This window comes from Myotis brandtii, unplaced genomic scaffold (assembly GCF_000412655.1).
Source record: "Myotis brandtii unplaced genomic scaffold, ASM41265v1 scaffold1041, whole genome shotgun sequence".
In the NCBI taxonomy this organism is placed as follows: Eukaryota; Metazoa; Chordata; class Mammalia; order Chiroptera; family Vespertilionidae; genus Myotis; species Myotis brandtii.
The window spans coordinates 146,431-167,726 of record NW_005353503.1 but is presented as its reverse complement, the minus strand read 5'-3'; the positions used below and the strand labels follow the sequence as shown (position 1 = coordinate 167,726).

The 21,296-nt window shown below is 56.1% G+C and overlaps 1 protein-coding gene across 1 annotated transcript in view; it reads right to left on the bottom strand.

Moving 5' to 3' along the window:
- Positions 1–140: 140 nt before the first annotated feature.
- LOC102242088 (copine-5-like) overlaps positions 141–21,296 on the bottom strand; it is a 26,332-nt gene continuing 5,176 nt past the window's right edge. Inside the window, exons 4-8 of the mRNA XM_014538500.1 lie at positions 4,686–4,789; positions 4,178–4,217; positions 3,891–3,967; positions 2,142–2,201; positions 141–195 (exon numbers count right to left, since the gene is read on the bottom strand). Coding sequence (XP_014393986.1) covers positions 141–195; positions 2,142–2,201; positions 3,891–3,967; positions 4,178–4,217; positions 4,686–4,789 — 336 coding nt within the window. The remainder of the gene's footprint in view (positions 196–2,141; positions 2,202–3,890; positions 3,968–4,177; positions 4,218–4,685; positions 4,790–21,296) is intronic.

Genomic DNA, 21,296 nt, shown 5'->3' with positions numbered 1-21,296 from the left:
CAGAGTCTCCTGAAACACGGTGCAGGGCAGCTTAGGGCACTGCTTGCTGGGCCAGCCCCGGCCTGGAGCTGTCGCCCCTGCTCCCACCAGGAGAGGCAGCGTCTGCACTGCAAGTCCTAGAACCAGAGAAGCATCCAGACTCACCCAGAGGCTTCCAGGCCAGTGGTTCTCAAACTTTCCATCCAAAGACCACTTCTGTGGGCAAAAGACCTTGTGGGCAGCCATCCCACCTTGCACGCAGCTGACCCCAGAGTCCCAGAACATCCCAGCCCTGAGCCGCTCTGATTCATCTCAGCAGAGCAGCAACAGGGAGTAACGCAGAAGGGCTGGCATACCCTTGGGGGAGCGTGCCCAGCCTTTCTCCCATGCCTACCTCCCCGGGACCAACTCCTCAGGGAGGTCGGCCCACCCAGGGAATCTCCGCCAGGAGAGCAAGTTCCCAGGGAACTTGACCTGCACCGCCTCTTCTCTTATTCAGGAGGGACCCCTCCCACCAGAACCAGTCGATCCCACTCCAATGTTTGGGACTAACAGGGGCCCAGTGCAGCCAGGGGTCCTTGGGAGCTAGAAGAAAATGTCACATTGTCCAGCAGCTGCATGACTTTGGGCCGAGACTCTCTGAGCCTCAGTTTCCTTACCCATAAAATGGGTATGATTATAGCATCCATTTTACTAGCGAATATGCACACATAGGCCTGGCACAGAGAAGGCCCTCAAGGAGCATCATTTCCCTCCCTGCCCCCTTTCCTTTACATCTGTGGTTCTCAAAGTGTGTTCCACAGACAGCATGCTGGTGGCCCCACACTTCAGGCCAGCCTCAGAGCCACCAGCATGCTGACTGTGGAACACACTTTGAGAACCACGGATGGAGCTCTTCCTCGCACCAATTCTCAGAGGAAGGGGCCTTCACACAGAGGAGGCAGGGGAGGCAGGGGAGTGGGTCTGATCAGCCGGCCTCGATCTCTCTATATCAGGGGAGCAGGGGCCACTTCTGGAGGTTCCCCTGCCACAGGCAGGTGGCAGTGCCTGCCAGCTTGTCCCCTTAGACAGGGGCAGCTGAACTGGGTGCCCCCCTGTCTGGCCCTTCCTGGTAGTAGAGACGTGTTTTGTGGACCAGGTGATAAAACCCTCACACCAGCCTCCTCGCCCAGCACCTCTCCATCTGTCCCTCTCTGCCTCCGAGCCCCTCTTCTATTTCCCATCTTCCCTTCCCCTCCCCAGCCCTGCTCCACCTGCTCGGCCTTCCTTTCTGTCTCTCTCCCCACTTCCCTCTGGTCTTTCTCACACACACACACACCCTCTCTATTTCTCTCTCTGATTCTGGCTCTCTTTCTAATTGCTGCTTCTCTACTCCCTTGTCAGTCAGCATCCACCCCCTCCTGGGCTGTGAGCCCCCCGGGCCCCCGGAGGCCCCTCTCCCACACCCAGCTGGTCTGGTGGTTAATCAGCTGCTGGGACCCCAGCCCCTGGGAGCCCTCCGCAAGCTCTGCTCACTCAGCCCGGTGCTCATCTTCCGGAAGCACCTGCAGGCTGTACCCCAAGCCCAGCTCCCTCCCCTGTCCCGGTGGGTAAGGACCCTCCCTCTTACCAGGAGAGGAGAGGGGAGGAGTGGGGAGGGTCTGCGTGAGGCCAGCCGAAAGCAGAGGCCAGAGCGGAGGCTGGAGGCTGGCCGCTGCAGCTGGTGAGCACACGCAGAAAGTGAGGATTCGCTAAAGCTACTCTGAGGAGGCTGAGAGGAGGCCGACATCCAGCAGTGGGAGCCGTGGAGGGGAAGGGGGTGAGGGGATGGGAGAAGGGAGGAGCGGGGGACAGAGGAGGGTGAGTGGTGAGAAGAAACCAGGCCAGAGAGAGGAAGGGAAGGGAAAGTGCCCCGCCCCTCTGACTCCTGTTAACAGCCCCTACCTCTAGGCCCCATGCTGCTCACAAAGTCCCGGGAGCCACTGAGGCTCCAGCCTGGATGGGAGCAGGGCCAGCTGCAGAGTGGCCCAAAGTGCCTGAGTCCTTGCGGAGGGACCGGGCCCTCTGTCCCCAGCCAGGCTGGATGCACGGTGGCGGGAGTGGGAAAGGGCCAGGACTCGAGGCCCCTCTGCAGAGCTGGCGGAGGGTCTGAGGACTCCAGCCAGAGATGTCTGGGCACCTACCCGCTGGACACAGCCGGCATGGGTTTGCCCGTCCTGGAGTTCAGGCTAAACGCTCCTATCCTGTGCGGAGAGGAAGAGAGCAGGTCGTGAGCCAAGCTCCCTGTCCTGAGAGGCCAGAGCAATGGCTTCTGGATTCGTGGAGACAGGTTTCTGTCCTGGATCATACATCAAGGTAGGACCAAAAGGCACAGGTCTTCTCCCAAAACCTGGTTGTAAAGTCCTGGGTGACGCTACCTCAGGGGTTCTCAAAGTGGGGTTCCGGGCCAGCAGCATCTGTACCGCCTGGGAATGTGCTAGAAAGGCCCCACCGTCTTTGTTTACCAAGCCCTCCAGGGGGTGTGAGGCCCCTGCAGCCTGAGAACCACTGCGCACCTCTCTGAGCCTCGGGCCCAGGCTGCGGAGGGGGAAGTGCGGAGGGATCCCACGGGGTCACAGAAGCAACGCTGTCTGGCCCAGAACAGAGGCCTGGTGATCGGAGCTGCCCACAGGCCGGGCCAAGACAACCCCTGCCCTTAGGCACTGGGCCCTTCGGTGGACAGAAGAGGTCCCCTCCTCCAGCAACACCGAACATCTCCCAGCCCCACGGTTTAGATCTGCTTCTCCTGAAGGCACAGCTCCCCAGGCCCACCTACTCAGGTCTCCCTCAATCTCCCCAAGGCGCGCCCTTCACCTGAGGTGGACCAGGTGACAGCGGATAGAAACCTGACGCAAGTGACTCATGGGCTTTTGACCCGGGCAGTTGGGAGTTGAGAGGGGCAGACGCACACTCACTCCTGGGTTCCCACATTCTATAAGCGTCAGAGCCCCCCTAACCTGAGTTTGCTCCCTGTTTTCAACAAATGATAGCTGTTATCATTATTTTCTGTGAGCCCAGAGGAGGTGACCTTTTGGGGGACAGGGAGGCCTTTCTGGGGGCCCTGAAGTTACCCACAGTTACTGGGGAGTCAGAGACAGGGCCTTGGAGAGAGACCCCCCGCCCCCCGCACACACACTCATAATAACAGCTTCTGCAATTACTGATCATGTGAGGGGACAGCAGCCAGTGTGGACTTGGCAGAAGCAAGTTGGGGCTGATGCCCCGCCCAGCCTGATCCCCCTCTCCTGCCCACCCTGCCCATGACCTGGGTGCTTATGCCAGTTTTCAGGCCTCTCTTGCCTGGGCTCGGCTCCTGGCGTTTCCTGAGAAATGGGGACAAGAGAGGTCACCCCCACCACCTGGCCACCCTCAGACTGCGCCATGAGAAGCCTTGGGTCTCCATCCCAGAGCCTGCTCAGAATAACGGCTTCCCCCTGCAAACACTAAGACCCTTTAATGCAGGCCGTCCCGTCAGGGGCAGCGTGAGATAGGGAGGGCCTCACCGTACCCAGCTCCGGCCCACACCGAGGGTGGACAATCTGAGGACATGCTATGTGAGTAGAACCCTCCAATCAAACAAACCCCAGCTCTCCCACTTCCTAGCTGTGTGGCCTTGGACAAGTTACTTCCCCTCTCTGGGCTTGGGTTCTTCCCCTCTACGAGGAAAGGGCTGGGGGACTAGATAGCATCCCAGGGCCGTCCTAGCAATATGGGGCTCTAATAACCAGCTGGGGTTCCTCCAAGGTAACTAGTCAAAAGCCCTGCAAGGGGAGGGCCCATGGGGTATCTTACTCCTCGCCCCTTCTCGCAGCCTGCCCTCCGCAGGGCTGGGCAGGAAGTTGGCCCATCACTGAAGAAGGAACCCAGACAGGCCCACTCTCCTCTACACTTACGTGAGGGGCTTCTCCAGGCGGCTCCCGGGGGACCCCACAATCTCTCCGAGGGTGCAGAAGGCCTGGCCCAGGAAATCCTGCACATTGGGGTACAGAAAAGACCAGTGTCGCCCACTCTGCTCACAGCCATCCAGCACCCCTTCCCCGCCGCCCCCCGGAAGTGTGATGGCTCTGAAACGACAGGACCCGCATCGGACCCACACACTCTGTCACAGGGAAGCAGGACTGGCTCGGACTGGCATTTAAGAGACTTGTAGAATCGCTGGACATTGACAGGTGGGACTCACGTGTTTGGATAAGTCAGGGCTCTTCGAGTCAACGTCGTATCTGCAGAAAACACAGAGGTGGTGAAGGGGTCCTGCCCAACCCGGTCCCAGTCAGGACTCCTGCGCCCAAAACACGGGCTCTGATCCCAGGAAAGCTTGGACGGGGGAGAGGCCAATGGGGTCCTCCCTGTCACCTGGGGAGAAAAGGGCTGCCAGAGCTGGAGCTAGACTTGTCCCCAAGATCTCTCCTCAACCCCCCGTATCCCCGCCAGGTCAGGTGGCTGCTCAGTGCCTCCCACTTAACAGAACAATGGGGGTGCTTTGTCCCCTCTCCCACCTCCCTTCCTCTCCCGATGAGGCTGGACTCCAGCTAATAGTCACCTTTATCCCAGGCCAACCCGGGCTTCCTCTAACACCACTGCCCCCCTTCCCTGGAAAGGGGACCCCCTGTCGGACCATAGGTCCTGCGGCCCCACCTTCCAACACCGCTTCCTCCCCAGCTCCATCCTCGGCACCAGCTTCCACTTACAGGTCGAAACGGAGGTTCTGCTTCTCCTCGAAGAAGTAATCCACAATGAATTTGCGCACGAAGTCGGGGTTGAGAGTGTTGTCGATGACCTCGGTGCGTCCGTACTGCAAGAGGAGACGGGGCGTGGACCTCGGGGCCAGGCTGGCGGCGCAGGTCCCACCCTCCTTCCCTGGCGGATTCCGGTTAGGTGTGTCCTTATTTGACGCCCCCATGTAAGTGCAAGGGCAGAGACAGGGACAGTGGGGTCAGGTCCCGCCTCCTGGCATCCACGCCCTTGCGCAATCCCTCCCCTTGAATGTGGGCTGGACCTCATGGCTCACTTCTAATGAACAGACTAGAGTACAGGTCACTTCCAAGTGACCAGGTCACTTCCAAGATTATGTTATAAAGGACTATGACTTCCGTCTTGGGCACCCTCTTCTCTCTAGCTGGCTCACCTTGATGAAGGCAGCTGCTGTGTTGTGAGCTGCCCTATGGAGAGGCCCATGTGATAAGGAACTAAGGACGCCAACCCACCCCTAAGAATCGGAATCCTACCAACAACCACTGACAACTTAGACGTGGACCCTGCCCCAGCTGAACCTGGTGATGATCGAGGCTCTGGCCAACACCCTCGACTATGGCCTTGTGAGGTAGGGGATCCCACAAAGCTGCCTCCAGATTCATGACCCTATTGTTTCAGTGGCTAAACCCTGGGCTAGTTTGTTACGCGGCGGTAGATAACTAATACACAGACTTGACTTTCTTGGTATCCCCTGCAGCATATATTCTAGAATTTTTCACACATTAGACACTCAATAATTGAACCCCCTTAAACTCCCCCAAATGACGTAGGGAATTCACTTCCCGTTTCTGGGCATCTGAATCACTTGGAGGGTTTGTTAAAACAAGAGTCAGGCCTCACTCCCAGAGGTTCCGATTCAATCGGCTTAGGGTGGTGCCTGAGAATCTGCATTTCTAAAAAACGCAGCTGATGCTGCCCCTGCTGGTGCAGGCACCGCCCTTTGAGAACCCTGGAGAGTGACACTGTGGTCCACGGGGCCCTGAGTTCCCAGGAGTCTCCCAGGCCTGGGAGGCGGGCGGTGTGGGCTGACCCCAGGCCACCAATTCCATCAAAGCAGCTCTTTTACATCTGCTCAGTCACTGGACATTTTTTGTGAGATTTCGTTTCAAAAAGGGTCATGGATAAAGATAAAGTGTGTGAGCCCCATACTCTACCCTCCACGACAGGAGGGCACAATATTCTCCAAAGTACACAGCATGGGCTGACCCCAGGCCACCAATTCCATCAAAGCAGCTCTTACGTCTGCTCAGTCACTGGACATTTTTTGTGAGATTTTGTTTCAAAAAGGGACATGGATAAAGATTAAGCGCAGGAGCCCCATACTCTACCCTCCACAACAGGAGGGCACAATATTCTCCAAAGTACACAGTGGGCAGATGCACAATAAATATTTTAAATAGCTTGTTAATCTTTCTTAACATATAAACTTGTTGTTAGACTTGGGCAGTAATTACCAAAATACAAAAATCAATCCTGAGTACTCGTCCTCCTTGATGGGGCTCTGCCACCCAGAAAAATGCCAGCACGGGGGCCCCTCTCACGTGTGGTGGGCAAGGTCCCCGTTATCGGGGCAGAGCCTAGTGTCCCCTTCTACCCTGAGAGGAGTTAGAAACCTGCAAAGAGAACCGCCCCTCAAGGCAGGGTGGGCCCTCTGAGGGGCACTAGATTGGCAGTTTTGTCCCTAAGTCTAACCACTCTCCTGTCCTGTCAATCCCATCAGCTAACTCTCCTGTGCTGTGGCCGTGGACAGGACTCGCCGTTTCTCATCTTGACCACTGCCTCCTCGTTGGTCACCATGGGGGCCAATGGCTGAAGTTTGAAGACTCAACTCCCGGAAGTCCTGCTCTCCAACTCCCACCCCTCCCCTCCGCTCCCATGATCTTCCTCACGTCCCTATCGCTGCACTCACCACATCCCCTGACAATAATCTACTGAGGCTCTTTCCACCCCTATGTCCGGGGTCACACAGCTAATGATCGCTGTCTTCAAGGCGCGAGCCCAGGCCTTCTGGACATCTCTCTGAGCCACGTTGCGCTACAGGGGCAAGGGCAGCAGGAGCACACAGTAGGCACTCAGGAATTGTTGAATGAAGTGAGGCTGAGTGAGGAAATGGATGAGTGGGCTTGAGTCCTGACTTCATCATAAGCTAATTGTGTGACTTGATCAGAGCCTTTGAGAGCCTGTTTCCTCAGCAGAAGATGGAGAATACTACTTGTCTTGCTTCCTTCTTAAAGTTATCCGATCAATTCAGTTATTAATTGAATGAACAGCTGTGAAGCACTTGTTATGGGCCAGGCAGTGTGCTGGGTGCTGAGCTACAAACGTAAACGGAACGTGAACCCTGTACCTAGGGGCTTCTCTGTCACTGGTGGGACGACTCATAAACAAACACCTGCAATACAGAGCGCTAACGGTGCCAACCGCTGCATACAGGGCCGACGGCAGGTCCTCCCCTGCGGCTGCACATGAGAATCGCTGGGGACGTGTGAGATATGGAAACGTGCGGAAAAGCAGATTCCTGGGTGCTCCTCGCCACACACTAGTCCAGTTGTCTGACTTCACAGAGGTCCGCACCTTCCATCATCTATGAGATGCCTTACAGCTCTGTGAATTGTGGAAGGCGTAGAGCAGTGGTTCTCAACCTTGGCTGCACATTAGAATCACCTGGGAATCTTTTTAAAATCCTGATTTCTGGGCCTCATCCTCCGGAAATTCTGTTTCTTTGTTATGGGGTGGGGCCACAACATTAGTAACAAAGAAACAGAATTTCCGGAGGATGAGGCCCAGAAATCAGGATTTTAAAAAGATTCCCAGGTGATTCTAATGTGCAGCCAAGGTTGAGAACCACTGGCGTGGAGTAATGCAAATGATTCTTGTCCGAAGAAAAACAAATAAATGTAGTAAAGTGGTATGCAACTGCTTATTTGATTATTACCCTCTGGCTATTGACCAGCTTTGCATGTATTTATAAATTCTTTTCAGCATTCCTGATTGGCCATATGTGTGTGTTATTTGAATTACAGTAAGTCCTCACTTAACGTCATTGGTGGGTCCTGTGACTTTAAGAGAAGTGATGTATAATGAAACTAATTTTACCACAGGCTAATGGGTGTAAACAAGAGTTACGTTCCCATGGCACCTCATCAAAATTATCACAAAATGACATTGAAAAGGGACCTCAGTTGAGGACCTGCTGTATTTGAACTAGTTGTAACTCTTACTGGTTCCCTCATTAATTAACAAGTTAAATCTTTGCCATGTGTTCATTTTATATTTGTATGGGATTAATGATTTTACTTTTTAAAAATGTATCCTTTAATAGGAGCTTTTTAAAAACACCCATACTCAACCCCCCACCCCCCCAGACCGATTAAACCCAGATCTCCATGGGCGGGGCCTGAATGACTGTTTTTCAAAGTTTCCTAGGTGATTCTAATGTGCAGATGGAGCTGAGACCCAGTGCGGGAGGAAGAAAACGAACATTTACTGAGCCCCCACGGAAGCTCCGTAGACAAGCAGGTCATCATCCTATTTGGTTCTCACAAAGACCCTGAGTTATTACCCACTGTACAAGTGAGGAAACGGAGACACAGAGAGGTCTAGTGACTTGCCCAAGTCCACCCACACAGGCAGAGCTGGGATCGAAACCCAGGTATGTCTAGCTCCAAAGGCCATTACACAGGGGTGGGCAAAAGTAGGTTTACAGTTGCGAGTCCATGAAACAGTTTATTGTTGTACGATTATTTATAAATTATTGTATCATTTTCTACAGGAACAACTGTAAACCTACTTAGGCCCACCCCTGTGTTTTTTTTTATTTCATCTAACTGGCCGGAGCCTTTAAGCATTATAAAAATCAAAGATGAGTTTTACTTCATAGGCATTTACAGAAGCACCACTGTGGACAAGGCAACCGGGAGGACTTTGAGTTGAATAAGACTGGGTTCCTGCCCCATCGCCTAAATTCAATCTAAATCTTATCATGTCTGACCCTTGTTCCAAAAGAGTTCCTGCATTTGCCTCTCCTGCTCTTTCTAATTCTTCATACCTCCTGTCTTCAGACAAAAGGAAAATTTCTCCTAAAGGCAGAATCTTCCAGGTAAACACCCCGTTTCAAGAGAATCCTCCGTTAAACTGGGCCATTCCTCTCCTTCAGTGCATTGCCTCCTCCCTCAGACACCTGTAACCCCCCACCCCCACCCACCCTCCCCGCAAGCAGGACTCTGGATACAGCCCAGTGCAGACGGAGCCAGCATTCTTTGTGCACCCGTCTCTCCGCCAGCAAGGAAAACACCCATTAGGGGAGATGACAGCTGCTTTTAAAATGGCACTTGAAGCTGCAATAGAGGGGAATTCCCTGGAGATGGATCTGCTGCTGGAGAAGAAAATGGAGTTCCCCTGGAAACAGGACAGGGAGGGGGACTCCGAGGGCCCCCATGTCTCCTAGAGCGGGAAAGGGGGTGGTGAGCCGGGCCGGGCAGTGATGAATTACCAGGACGCAGGGGTAATTAACATGTGCACTGGCACAAAGGCCTGTGCAGCCTACAACCCAGGGACTTACTAAAGATGGTTTACAGCTTTCATTACTTGAGCTAATAACAAAGGAAATACATGCGGAAACTTGGATTTTTAAAATTCCAGGAAGCCACCGGGTCCCTGTCAGGCCCAATTTACACCCCTATTAATGCTGGTAGGAACACAACTGAACTGATGTTAAAAAAAAAAAAAAATCAATGCGGCTTATTTCATCCTACACAGAAGTGTTGAGTTTTCCAGCAGGAAGGGCTCGGAGCAAGGAGGTGTTAGCAGTGGGGAGCACACAAAGGCATGTGATCTGTGTACTTGGAAAGGAGGGGCCGGTGGGTGAACCCCTCGCCACCTGTGAGCAGAGCCGAGCTAGCCCGGAACACTCCCAGCTCCTCAGAAACACCCGTCGCTCCTCCCGGTCCTTTCTGAGCCCCTCTGTCCACACTCCGGGGTCTGAGGATATGAGGGGCCTCACACGGCTCACAGTCTGGGGCACAGGCCACCAAACCCGTAGCACAGGAACTCTCAGACCAACAAAGCCGAAGAGAAGGCCCCAAATCTTTGTTTCATCAAGTAAGTCTGGTGCAGAGGGCCCTAGGGTCTGTGTGCGTAATTGGGGAAGGGACTGTGCAATCCAGGAGGTGGGGGGGCCTCCCTGACCTCGGGGACCCGGGGCAGCCCCCCAGGGGGAGAAAGAAAGAAAACACAAATGAGAAAAGAGCCTGGAAATCAGGGTTTTCGCCCTCTGAGAAGCTCACTTCTTATCCGGGGCAACGAACCCCAGTGGGAGCCCCTGACATGCTCCGAGGGCTCCGGGAACCTCCTGACTAGCCCGGGGAATAGCAATTAAGCAGCATTAATTACATGCCATTGGTTCCAGCCATACCCACAAAGGGGAGGCAGACTTGAAACTTCTCTGAGAACTAAATTAAATGGCTCCCGGGAGCGCCGCCTCACACAGGTGTTGGGGATTATGGGGGCAGGAGGGCAGCTGTCCTTCCGAATTGCCCTGGGACAAGGGCTGGTGCAGGGCTGAGAGAGAGAACCCAGGTCAGGCAAGTGAGGCAAGCGACCACAAGGAACCTGGAGGTTTCCCAACATCCGTCTCAACGCCCGCCAATGCCCAGAGCCAGGGTGGTGCAGAGGGGTAGCCGGGCCAGGGCCCCGGGACCCCCACCGCCCACGGACTGTTGCTCATTATCTACGTGAGACAATGTGGAACCCTGAGAGGCTGCATGTCCTCATCGCTGACAGAGCAAACCATCCCTGCTTCCGAGGGAGGGGGAAGGGCATGTGCCCGGAGCCCTGTGCCGCGTCTGCTGCAGAGTAGGCCTCCAGTACCTGTAATAACCTGTAATAGCCGCCCTACTGTGTGCCAGCCACCACGTGTTTCCCATATATTAACTCGTTTCATCTTCACAACAATCCTATGAGGCTGTACTATTATTATTCCATTTCACAGATAAATTAACTAAGATAAAACTCAGAAACATCGAGGGACTTGCCCAAGGTCACACAGCAAGTGGGTGGCAGGGAGAGGATGTGAACACAGGCAGATCTGGCTCCCAATCAAGGAGGAGCTGAGGTGGTCACTAACCAAGAAGAGGATAATGCTATGCATGAGGCTGGAACTCTGCCCCAGCCAGTCTCATGGATAGTATGAGACTGCCCGGCCTCTGAACTTCTTCGGTGCCTACTGTGCCTTCCACCTTATTGTCTCTTCCTGTGGGGTCGGGGTGGTTCTCCAGGTCAGGTGGCACAGGTGTGTGTCCCTGACCTGTACCTCGGCTCACCACCATCCCCCTCCACCCCCTACACACACACACACACACACACACACACACACACAGTCCTGGTCCCCCCAGTAATTTCCATAAACTTTCATTGATTAACAAGTTGACCTTCAGCCTAGAGATCTCAGAGCCGAAGGAACTAAATCCTCTCAAGCAATGAGAAAAGAGAGGCAGGGAATGGGGTCGGGGGTTCTGACGAGGTCACACTGCTAATTAGGAAAAGGCTGTGACAGAGCTGAGGTGGCAGCAGCGCCCTGCTCTCCCAGATGCCTGTCAACGCCGCCTCGGGTTCTTCCTTCCATCAAATCCTCCCCCCCCCTCCTCCTCCTCCTGCATTGTATCACGACTTCTCCTCTTTGAAACACTTCACTCATCCGTGGTCTCTTTTAATCCCCACTGACCTGGTGCACCCATATTATTGCCATTCCCGCCCCCCTTACAGACAAAGGAGCAGAGCTCCAGAGGGAGGACCTGCCAGCGCCCCAGGGGTGGGGGCGGGGCCAGGCTGCCCGTGACAGTCACCTGGTCCCCTGCTCAGTCATGAGTGGTGGCTCTGCAAGCCTGACCGATCCTAATGTGCCCTTTTGGTGTATGGGATGACACTCTGCCTTCTTACCAATTACAGCTGGTGAAGCTTTGGCTCCTGCCATGCAAAGCGCCCGTGGCTGTGCCGGCCCAGCCGGAGGTGGCGAGGACTGAGGGCTCTCCACCTCGCAGCTGCCACACTTCCCAGCCGAGCGCCCTGTCATATACTATTGACGGCTCCATCACTGGGACTCTAAAGCCCGGCCCAGCCCTTCTTGAATTATGTTCGTCGAGATTAAAATGAAAGGCCAGAAAGACACCTACTTAAACAGACAGGAAGAGGGCATGTGCTTGCTCTAGGAACAGGGCCGGTGGGTGCCCGGGTGAGGAGGAGGAGGCCGAGGGCAGCTGGAAGGAGGGCCGGGTCTCGGCGAGGGCACAGAGGGCCTGCTTCCATGCCAGGGCCTGTTTGTTTCTGTGCCAGGGCTGCCACACTTGGGTCTAGAACAGCCGTGGGCAAACTACAGCCCGCGGGCCGGATCCGGCCTGTTTGAAATGAATAAAACTAAAAAAAAAAAGACCGTACCCTTTTATGTAATGATGTTTACTTTGAATTTATATTAGTTCACACAAACACTCCATCCATGCTTTTGTTCCGGCCCTCCGGTCCAGTTTAAGAACCCATTGTGGCCCTCGAGTCAAAAAGTTTGCCCACCCCTGGTCTAGAAAGTTCTCCCAGGACCCTGTAGCCCCCCTTGTAGAGTGGGGAAACCGGCGGGTGAGGAAGGGCTCGCCCGGAGGGGCACAGGGAGAGCAGGCTCGCTGGCCTGCGGCCTCCCAGACCAGCCGCTGTCTTAGGCCTCGGGTGAGGACGGGCAGCGGTGAGACCTGCCCAGCGCCCGGCCCTGGACGGAGGAGGTTCCCTCTGCCTGAGGCCAGCAGCAGCCGGTGAAAACTTACCAAGCTCCTGATGAAAGACTTCCTGCCTAAAAGCCTGTTCCTAATTAGCCTTTGTTCCGGATAATCTGTCAGATCTCAGCTCCTGGGGAAAGAACCCTTTTACCAACGAGCCTGGCTGCCACGCTGCTGGCAAACCCCCTCCACCAGCCTCCCCTGGTGGCTGCACCACTGAGCCCTGGGTCTGGCCGCAGATGTGGGGGGAGGGCCCTGAGCAAGCCCCTCCCTAAAGGCACCCCTAAAAGTCTCTAGCTCCCAACAAGGACCCCAGGATGTCTGATACCACCAGTGGTTCCTTTCACCCCAGGATATGTTTTTATTGATTATAGATAGAGGATGGGAGGGGGAGGGGAAGGGAGGAGGAGAGAGAGGGGGAGGGGGAGAGGGAGAGGAAGAGCAATGTGAGAAACATCCATCAGTTGCCTCCCATACATGCTCCTACTGAGGATGTTACCCGAAACCTAGGTACACATGCTGACCGGGAATCACACCCACAACCCTTTGGTGTACAGGACAACGTTCCAAACAGCTGAGCCACAGCCAGGGCTGGCTCGGGCTTATAAGAAGAGCCATTGTTGAGCGTTGTCTGCGCCAGGCACTGTCCATGAAGGAGTCATCTCCTCCCAGCAGGTCCTAAGCCCACACACTTGCCCCAAAGCCCAGCTGGGAAGGCGGCAGCTGGATTTGGACCCATCACCTCGGCTTTGGAGCCCACGCTCTCAACAGCTCAGCCACACGGTGATGTGCCCTGAGCGCTGCCACGAAGGAGTAAATAGATGGATCGGCCGCCGAGGGACCTGGCCTGGAACCTCAGGGTTACTAGGACAGCACACGCCTTCCTCCAGATGGAGTCTCTGGCTCCTCTAATGTTCTACCCACAAGCAGCAAAGGCCTCTGGCCGAAGTGGGCGGTGCAGAGAAACATCCATCAGTTGCCTCCCATACATGCTCCTACTGAGGATGTTACCTGAAACCAGGTACACACGCTGACCGGGAGTCACACCCAAAAACCTTTGGTGTAAGGACGACGCTCCAAACAGCTGAGCCACGGCCAGGGCTGGCTCGGGCTTCTTATAAGAAGAGCCATTGTTGAGCGTTGTCTGTGCCAGGCACTGTCCATGAAGGAGTCATCTCCTCCCAGCAGGTCCTAAGCCCACACACTTGCCCCAAAGCCCAGCTGGGAAGGCGGCAGCTGGATTTGGACCCATCACCTCGGCTTTGGAGCCCACGCTCTCAACAGCTCAGCCACACGGTGATGTGCCCTGAGCGCTGCCACGAAGGAGTAAATAGATGGATCGGCCGCCGAGGGACCTGGCCTGGAACCTCAGGGTTACTAGGACAGCACACGCCTTCCTCCAGATGGAGTCTGGCTCCTCTAATGTTCTACCCACAAGCAGCAAAGGCCTCTGGCCGAAGTGGGCGGTGCAGCAGGAGTCGCACATCCACAGTCGGCCCTGAGGCACCACATCCAACTTGGAGCTAGGAAAGGCCACTCTGGAAGTCCATGCCTGGGCGATGGGAGGAGCCCGAACCAGACCGCCTCACACCCAGCCCTGCTGCTTTCTAGGCGGAGTCACTGGGCAAAGAAAGCAAAGACCCCTTGAGCCTCTGCTTCCTCTCCTAGGGTGTGGGGAGGCCAAGGGGGGGGGTGCTGCTGCTGATGTGGGGGCTGCACAGGGCGGGAGGAAGGTCAGCTGCCCTCCTACCGGAGGAGCGTGGCTCGGGGGACAGAGCCTCCTCCGCTCTGTCTGGTGGTAGAACACAGTCCCACTTCTTACCCGTACTGGGCAGAGCCAGGCCCCGTGCTGACTCTGTCATTTAGTCCCCCCACAGCCCAATGAGCAGGCATTGGAGCCCATTTTACTGAGGAAAACGAAGGCTCAGCCCGGCTGGTGTGGTTCAGTGGCTGAGCGTTAACCCATGAATCAGGAGGTCATGGTTCGATTCCCAGTCAGGCCACATGCCAGGTTGCAGGCTCGATCCCCAGTGGGAGGCATGCAGGAGGCAGCCAATCGATGTTTCTATCATCCCTCTCTTCCTCTTTTTCTAAAATCAATAAAAAACATATTTTTTAAAAAACAACAACAAAATACTAAGGCTCAGAGAGGTTAAGGGAAGGGGCAGAGTAAGGGTTTGAAGGGACACGGGACAGTGGCCTCACTGTGCCACCGAGGGTTCTAAAGCCCCAGCATTAAGAATAAGTGCCCAGGACTTATTTGCTCCCCAAGCCAGGCCTTGACTTCTGGCTCCTGAGGACAGAGAGTTAGGGCCCTGAACATTCAGCTGCATGATGAGAGCAAAGACCCCTAAAGGCTGCCCACGGGAGCCATGGCTCAAGAGGGGCCACTCTGTGGGGGCAAACTCCTCTCTTCCTCTCTGCAGAACAGGGAGAGTCCCGACGCCGACCACACGCTCCGTGGAGTGTGCCCCGTCTCCTGCTTTGGGCTTGAGCAATAACAACGGCCCATTCGTTATTGTGAACATTTTGATAAAGGTCCATGTCGCACGGCTGGGCCCAGGCCCTGTGCTATTCATCAGGGACCCTAAATTGGGCTCACAGCCTGGTGGGCAGAGGGTCATTTTATTTCAAACTCTTGGCCATTGGACAAGCAGGATCCCCCCTGCCCTTGCCCACCCAGGTCTCATGCCAGGATCTCCACAAGACCACACTGTCTTTCTACTGCTGCCTTTTCCCCTGCAATCCACTCCACACACAGTGGCCAGCGGTTTCCTTCTGAGATACAAACTAGGCTGCACCACGCCCCTGCTCAAAACCCTCAAGTAGCTTCCCGTCACACTTAGCGCAGCGTCTGAGCTCCGACACGGCCCGTGACGCCCTACAGGGTCCGCCCCTGCCGACCTCTGTGAGCACATCACCCACTGTCTTCGCTCCTCACACCACTCAACCTATATGGCCCTCCTGAGCTGACCTCTCACCTCCTTCCAACACTCTGGGCCACAGTCCGATTGAGTCTCCCATCTCGTGGGCACACGGGGCATTCTCACCTCTGAGCTTTGCGCATGTCAGGCCCCATTCCTGCAGGGCCCTTTCTTTCTCCCACCACCCTCCAAGTGCCACCTCCTCCAGGGAGCCTCCCCAGCCCGCCTGGACCTCTCCCTGCTGTGAAGCGCCGAGAATTCACCTCTGTACCAGGCTGGCCCCTGGTCTGAAACTTGGGGCTTCCTAGAGGATCTGTTCTAATACACTTATCAAGATGAAGAAAGCGAGGCTTTTAAATCCTTCTATGTCTGAGGGTGGTCTCCCCAGCTCCCCGTAAGGTCCCTGAGGGCAGGGAACTCCCTGCCTTACACCCTGGAGGATAAGTGTCTTATTCAAGTTACTTCTCTCCTCTTGGCCTCCATGCTCCTATCTATAGAATGGGTTGCCGGAGATAAAGTGTGTAAACTGCCTGGTACATTGTCTGCGCCCAGGGCCCATCAGCGATACTAACATGAGCTATCTTTTATCAAGTGCCTGACTCCTCCAGCTTATCCTATGTTATCTCTAATCCGTAGGCAATCCAGCAGGTAGATATTGCTCATTGCCCACTTCACATGTGAGGCTCAGAGAGGGTACGTGTCTAGTACAAGGCAACACAGCTCTCAGTACCAAGGTCCCGACACAACCTCTATAAGGCAGGCTTGTCTGACTCCCAAGAGCTGCCCAAGACGCGACCATCCTCTGGCTCAAGGGGGAGAGAACCCTGGCTTCCCAGCCATGTCGCCTGGGCCAGTTTCTTCGCTCGTCTGGGTCTGGGGATAACCTGTACCTGGCCACAGAGCTGCCATAAGGATTAGGGACGATGGGTAGGAGATGCCAGGCACACGGCAGTCATCAGAAAAAGATGCCTGTTGTTACAGAGCAGATGTTCTGAACCTCTTGGTTGACTCTGTTCTTAAGCAAGCGGAGTCATTGAGAGCAATCTCGGCTACTGGGAGAGGGTGTCGGGGGCTCAGAGAGCTGGAGACAGCAGCCGGACGAAGGCCGGACGGGGCGGGAGGCTTTCCTCTGCAGGAACTGAGTGAGGCGGGAAGGCCACCGTATGCCTGGACGCAGCGGAGGGACAGGGCAAGGGAAGGGGCGGGGAACAGGCCAGGAGGCAGGCGGGGAAAGCCTGGAGCCAAATAGTGTGGGTCTTGTTTTATTGTTTATATTATTTTAAATTATTTTTTAAGTGAGTTTCGTCCATCCTAGGCATGGGAGTTACATTTGAAAGACGCTAACTGGGAGGCCTCACCTCAATACGTGACCTCATGGGCGCTGGAGAACCCTGTTAACAGAGGGAAGCGAGCGATGATTTTTCACAGCCAGCGGGAAGGGTGGAGAGACGCGGATGGCCAGAAGCGTGAACAAGCACTCAGCACTCGCACAGCAGGGTGTGAGAACCTGCAGACACCGCGCACGGCCTCACACCTTGGGAGTGTGTCTGGGCTGCTGACGCCCTGGGTCTCCCTCGCCCGAGGCTGGGGCGGCCTGATCCTCACGGACGAGGGAGCATCGTCCCAGGCTGCCTCCAGCGAGCTGCTGGGCAAGAGGCAGGCTGGGATCTCACTGAGCTTATGAGGACAGGAGTGTGACTGGGGGCCACTTGCTCAGATTACATTAGAGCCTGACCTAACCATTAGACCACGTGAAATTGCCAACATTGTCAAACTGCAGGTCCGTGTGGTTCCCCCTAACCTGCTGGTGCAGGTGGCAGAAGTCGGCCCGGTGTGAGGCTGTGCGGAGCAGAGCTGTGCCTGTGCCATCTCTGACCGTGGGTGGCTGCTGGCATCGGCCCTGAAGGCCCGACCGCTGTGGGCAGCCAACGGAGCTAGATGGCTTCCTAACCGGTGTGAATCCCAACCCTGCCCTGAGCTGCGTGGCCTCGCACAAGTCGCTTCAACTTCCCCAGCCTCAGTTTCCGCCTGTGACCCGGGCCAACCACCTCCCCTCCGGCCACCGCAGCATCGGTATGAGCCAGCAGAGCACGCACAAGGGCCGAGTGAGGGGTTCCTTCCTAATGACCTCTGTGAGGGTCCCCAAGTGGGGAAGGTTCTCACACCAGGCTAGGGAGTTGACTCATCTCGAGGTGGAGCCCTGAGCTGTGGTTTGGGAGCCGCTGGAGCCAGGGAAAGCCTTTTCTGGGCAGGAGGAACTAGAGGGAGAGGGAGAGAAGGGACGCTGCCTGCCCCGGGGGGGGGGGGGGGTGGGCAGAGAAGAGGGGGAAGATGATCTTCAGAGCCAGAGCAGGGAGCACGTGGGGTCTGGAGAGGGCAGGAGCCAGAAAGGCCACCACCCAGAGGCAAGTCCCAAGGGCAGGCTGAGAGGAGATGCCCCAAAGCCCACCAGGAGGGGACGGAGGCCCCGGAGAGGCAGGGAACGGGGATCCCACACTATCGGCGGCCACCCATCCTGGCAGCACGGCGCCAAGGTGCACCGCTCTGTTGGGCATGACAGTGATGACAGCGATGACAGCGATGACAGCGATGACAGCGATGACAGCGTCCCTGGGTCCAGCCGGTCCCGCCAGAGCCCCTGATGAGCGTCCCTCCCCACACAGGGTTGGGCTACTTCCTGCAGCCCCTCTTCTCCTCTGGGCTGGACAAGTGGACGGTGCAGGACACACAGCCCGGGGTTCTACAGGAAGCCTGAGTGTTAGGAGTGCTGCCTGGCGCTCTGAGCCCCTCCTGAGGGCAGGCTTGGTGTGGGCCACAGGACCTCGCGTGTGGCCACTTCCGCGGTGACGGAGCGCCCACGTGCTCAGCCTGGGCAACACCGCGTTGCCACGGACATTTCCAGGTGTTGTCAGAGCATTCTCTTCCCACGGTCTCCGAGCCCCATCTTACAGGTGAGAACACTGAGACTGGGGGAGAATCAATACCTCACCCAGGACACAGTAAATACCAACTGGGAGGGGAACAGGTTTGGGATCACATTCAGGGCTTCCTCTGACAAGGCATTTGACTGTTATTCACCATGTCCTTAGGGACGAGATGCAGAAAAGGGGATGGGTCGCCAGTTGTGTAGATCCCAGTGGCTGAACAAAGGTCACCTAGAGAACTAAGGTCAGTCTGGGGGGAGGTCCACAGGGAGGACCACAGACTCCAGGCCATGCAGCTGCTGGGTGGCCATGACAGCCACCCCTGGACCAGGGGACAGAGCCTAGATGCCGGACGCACAACTGAAACTCAACACACAGGGTTGGGCTACTTCCTGCAGCCCCTCTTCTCCTCTGGGCTGGACAAGTGGACGGTGCAGGACACACAGCCCGGGGTTCTACAGGAAGCCTGAGTGTTAGGAGTGCTGCCTGGCGCTCTGAGCCCCTCCTGAGGGCAGGCTTGGTGTGGGCCACAGGACCTCGACTGTGGCCACTTCCGCGGTGGTGGAGCGCCCACGTGCTCAGGCTGGGCAACACCGCGTTGCCACGGACATTTCCAGGCGTTGTCAGAGCATTCTCTTCCCACGGTCTCCGAGCCCCATCTTACAGGTGAGAACACTGAGACTGGGGGAGAATCAATACCTCACCCAGGACACAGTAAATACCAACTGGGAGGGGAACAGGTTTGGGACATCACATTCAGGGCTTCCTCTGACAAGGCATTTGACTTATTCACCATGTCCTTAGGGATGAGATGCAGAAAAGGGGATGGGTCGCAAGTTGTGCCTGCCCATGGGACTCGCCTCTGGGTGGTGGCCTGAACAAAGGTCAACTCGAGAACTAAGGTCAGTCTGGGGAGAGGACTTAGGGAGGACCACAGACTCCAGGCTGCTGGCAATGACAGCCACCCCTGGACCAGGAGACAGAGCTAAGATGCCAGACGCACAACTGAAACTCAACATGATCTTCACAGACCACACAACAGACTGAATCTACCAAAGGACCCACGATGGAGGTAAATGTAAATCCCATTTAGATTCAAAATCTCAATTTCCAAGTCTGAGCTGAATCCTCTGTGAACCAGCAGCTCACGTGAGAAAGACACAGCAGCCCCCAACTCCATATGAAGCCGGAGACTCCGTCACAGGGGCAGGTGGGCTACTGGACACACGGACAGTGACAGCCCTGAGGGAGTGGAGACTCCGTCACAGGGGCAGGTGGGCTACTGGACACACGGACAGTGACAGCCCTGAGAAAGATGCAGAATGCAGAGACCTGGGGAGGAGTGTGACTGTCTAGCTCAAGCCCCTGAGGAGGGGCGGCCATGATGCTCTGGGCTGGACAAATGGACAGCACGGGACACACACTTGGGGAAGGACAGTGAAGAATAAACAGGTGTTCTGGGGCGGGGGCGGTGCCCGGATTGGTAAAGGGGGCAAAAGACAGTGGTATAAACAGGAACTACTGATAGAAAAGGCCCCAGTCTACGTCTGCTGGAAAGCAGGCTGGCAGGGCCCCATGTGCAGTCTTCAAATATTGAGGGAAAGGACACGTGGAAGAGAAAACCAACTTAACGGTGTCCATCGAAGGGGGCAGAACGCGGAACGAGCGGAATGGTGCCTTTTGCGTGTAACTGTTACCGTCTTAACAACGTCATGGTTTAGAGCCTCTTTCACACTAACCCCTCTCTGCTTCAGTTTCCTCCTCCGGGAAATGGGACCAATAATAATAGTAAGTAACCATAACACCACCTCCTTCCCAGGGCGGTGGCGAGGATTAAGTGGGAGACTGTGGGCATGCTCAGAGCAGAGCCCGGCACGTACCGCCCCAGAAGCGAATGCTGCCAGCTCTGCTGCTGCTGTATTGTTTCCCCGGATTGAGAGTGAGCCCAGCTGGCTGTGAACAGTGACCGGTGCCCTCCGTGTGCCCAGCATCCTCCCTGCCACACAGCAGGTGCCAGCACAGGCTCACGGCGTCATAGTGACGGGAAGGCACACAGCAAGGTGCTCTGGGGAGATTATTCCCAGTACTTAGCGATGAGCCGTCATCCTCGCGGTGTTAAATGTCCAGGGGGCTGAGGTCGCTCAGAAATAGACTGAGCGCTCTGGCGGGGATGTGTGGGCCAGCCGGTTGGGCCACATGCCCTGCAGGTGGTAGGGGTCCATCAGCGGGACACCCCATTACCCGTCTCCTCCTTACCCAGGGGCCCTCGGCCAGGACAGCCACCTGGCAGAGGAGAGGCAAGGATCACTTCCCCCCACACACACTTTTCATGGGACCCTCCCCACCCTGCTCCCCCCCGACAGCGGGGGGCCCTGCCAAGCCTTGATGCAAATAGTGCTCGACTTCCTGGGCTAAAATCACATCTCGAGTCAATTTTCATAAAATGTGGTGACAGATTTAGGTGCTGGGAAGATGGAGCTTTCTCAGAGGCATTAAAATGACCTAAACAGTTAAAATCAGCTGAACCCGGCAGCCAGGGGCTGCGAGAAGAGCTCTCATCCTTCTGCGGCCTGTGCGAGCCGAGCCGGGGTCAGGCCCTGCCTGGGGGAACCCTGGGCTCGCACTTGACCCCGCTGGTCATGGGATGCATCTCCGGCAGAGATTCCGCCAGCAGATGCTTGCAATGAGCCCGTGGTGGCGACGGCTTTCTGTTTGCCTGCAAAGGCGGTCTTCCATCCCGGGGCCAGTCCATAGGGAGGGGCCCGGATTTTTCTCTATGTTCTCCGTTCCTGAGGCTTTCCTCTGGGGTCACACAGAGAATCGGCAAGAAGTAGGACCTCAATATGTGTGAGTGCATCTTCTCTTTTCCCAAACAGCGTGAAGCCTGCGTGCGGGGGCGGGTTGGGGGGGGGGGGGTTCCCCCACCCCCAAATACCCCCCAC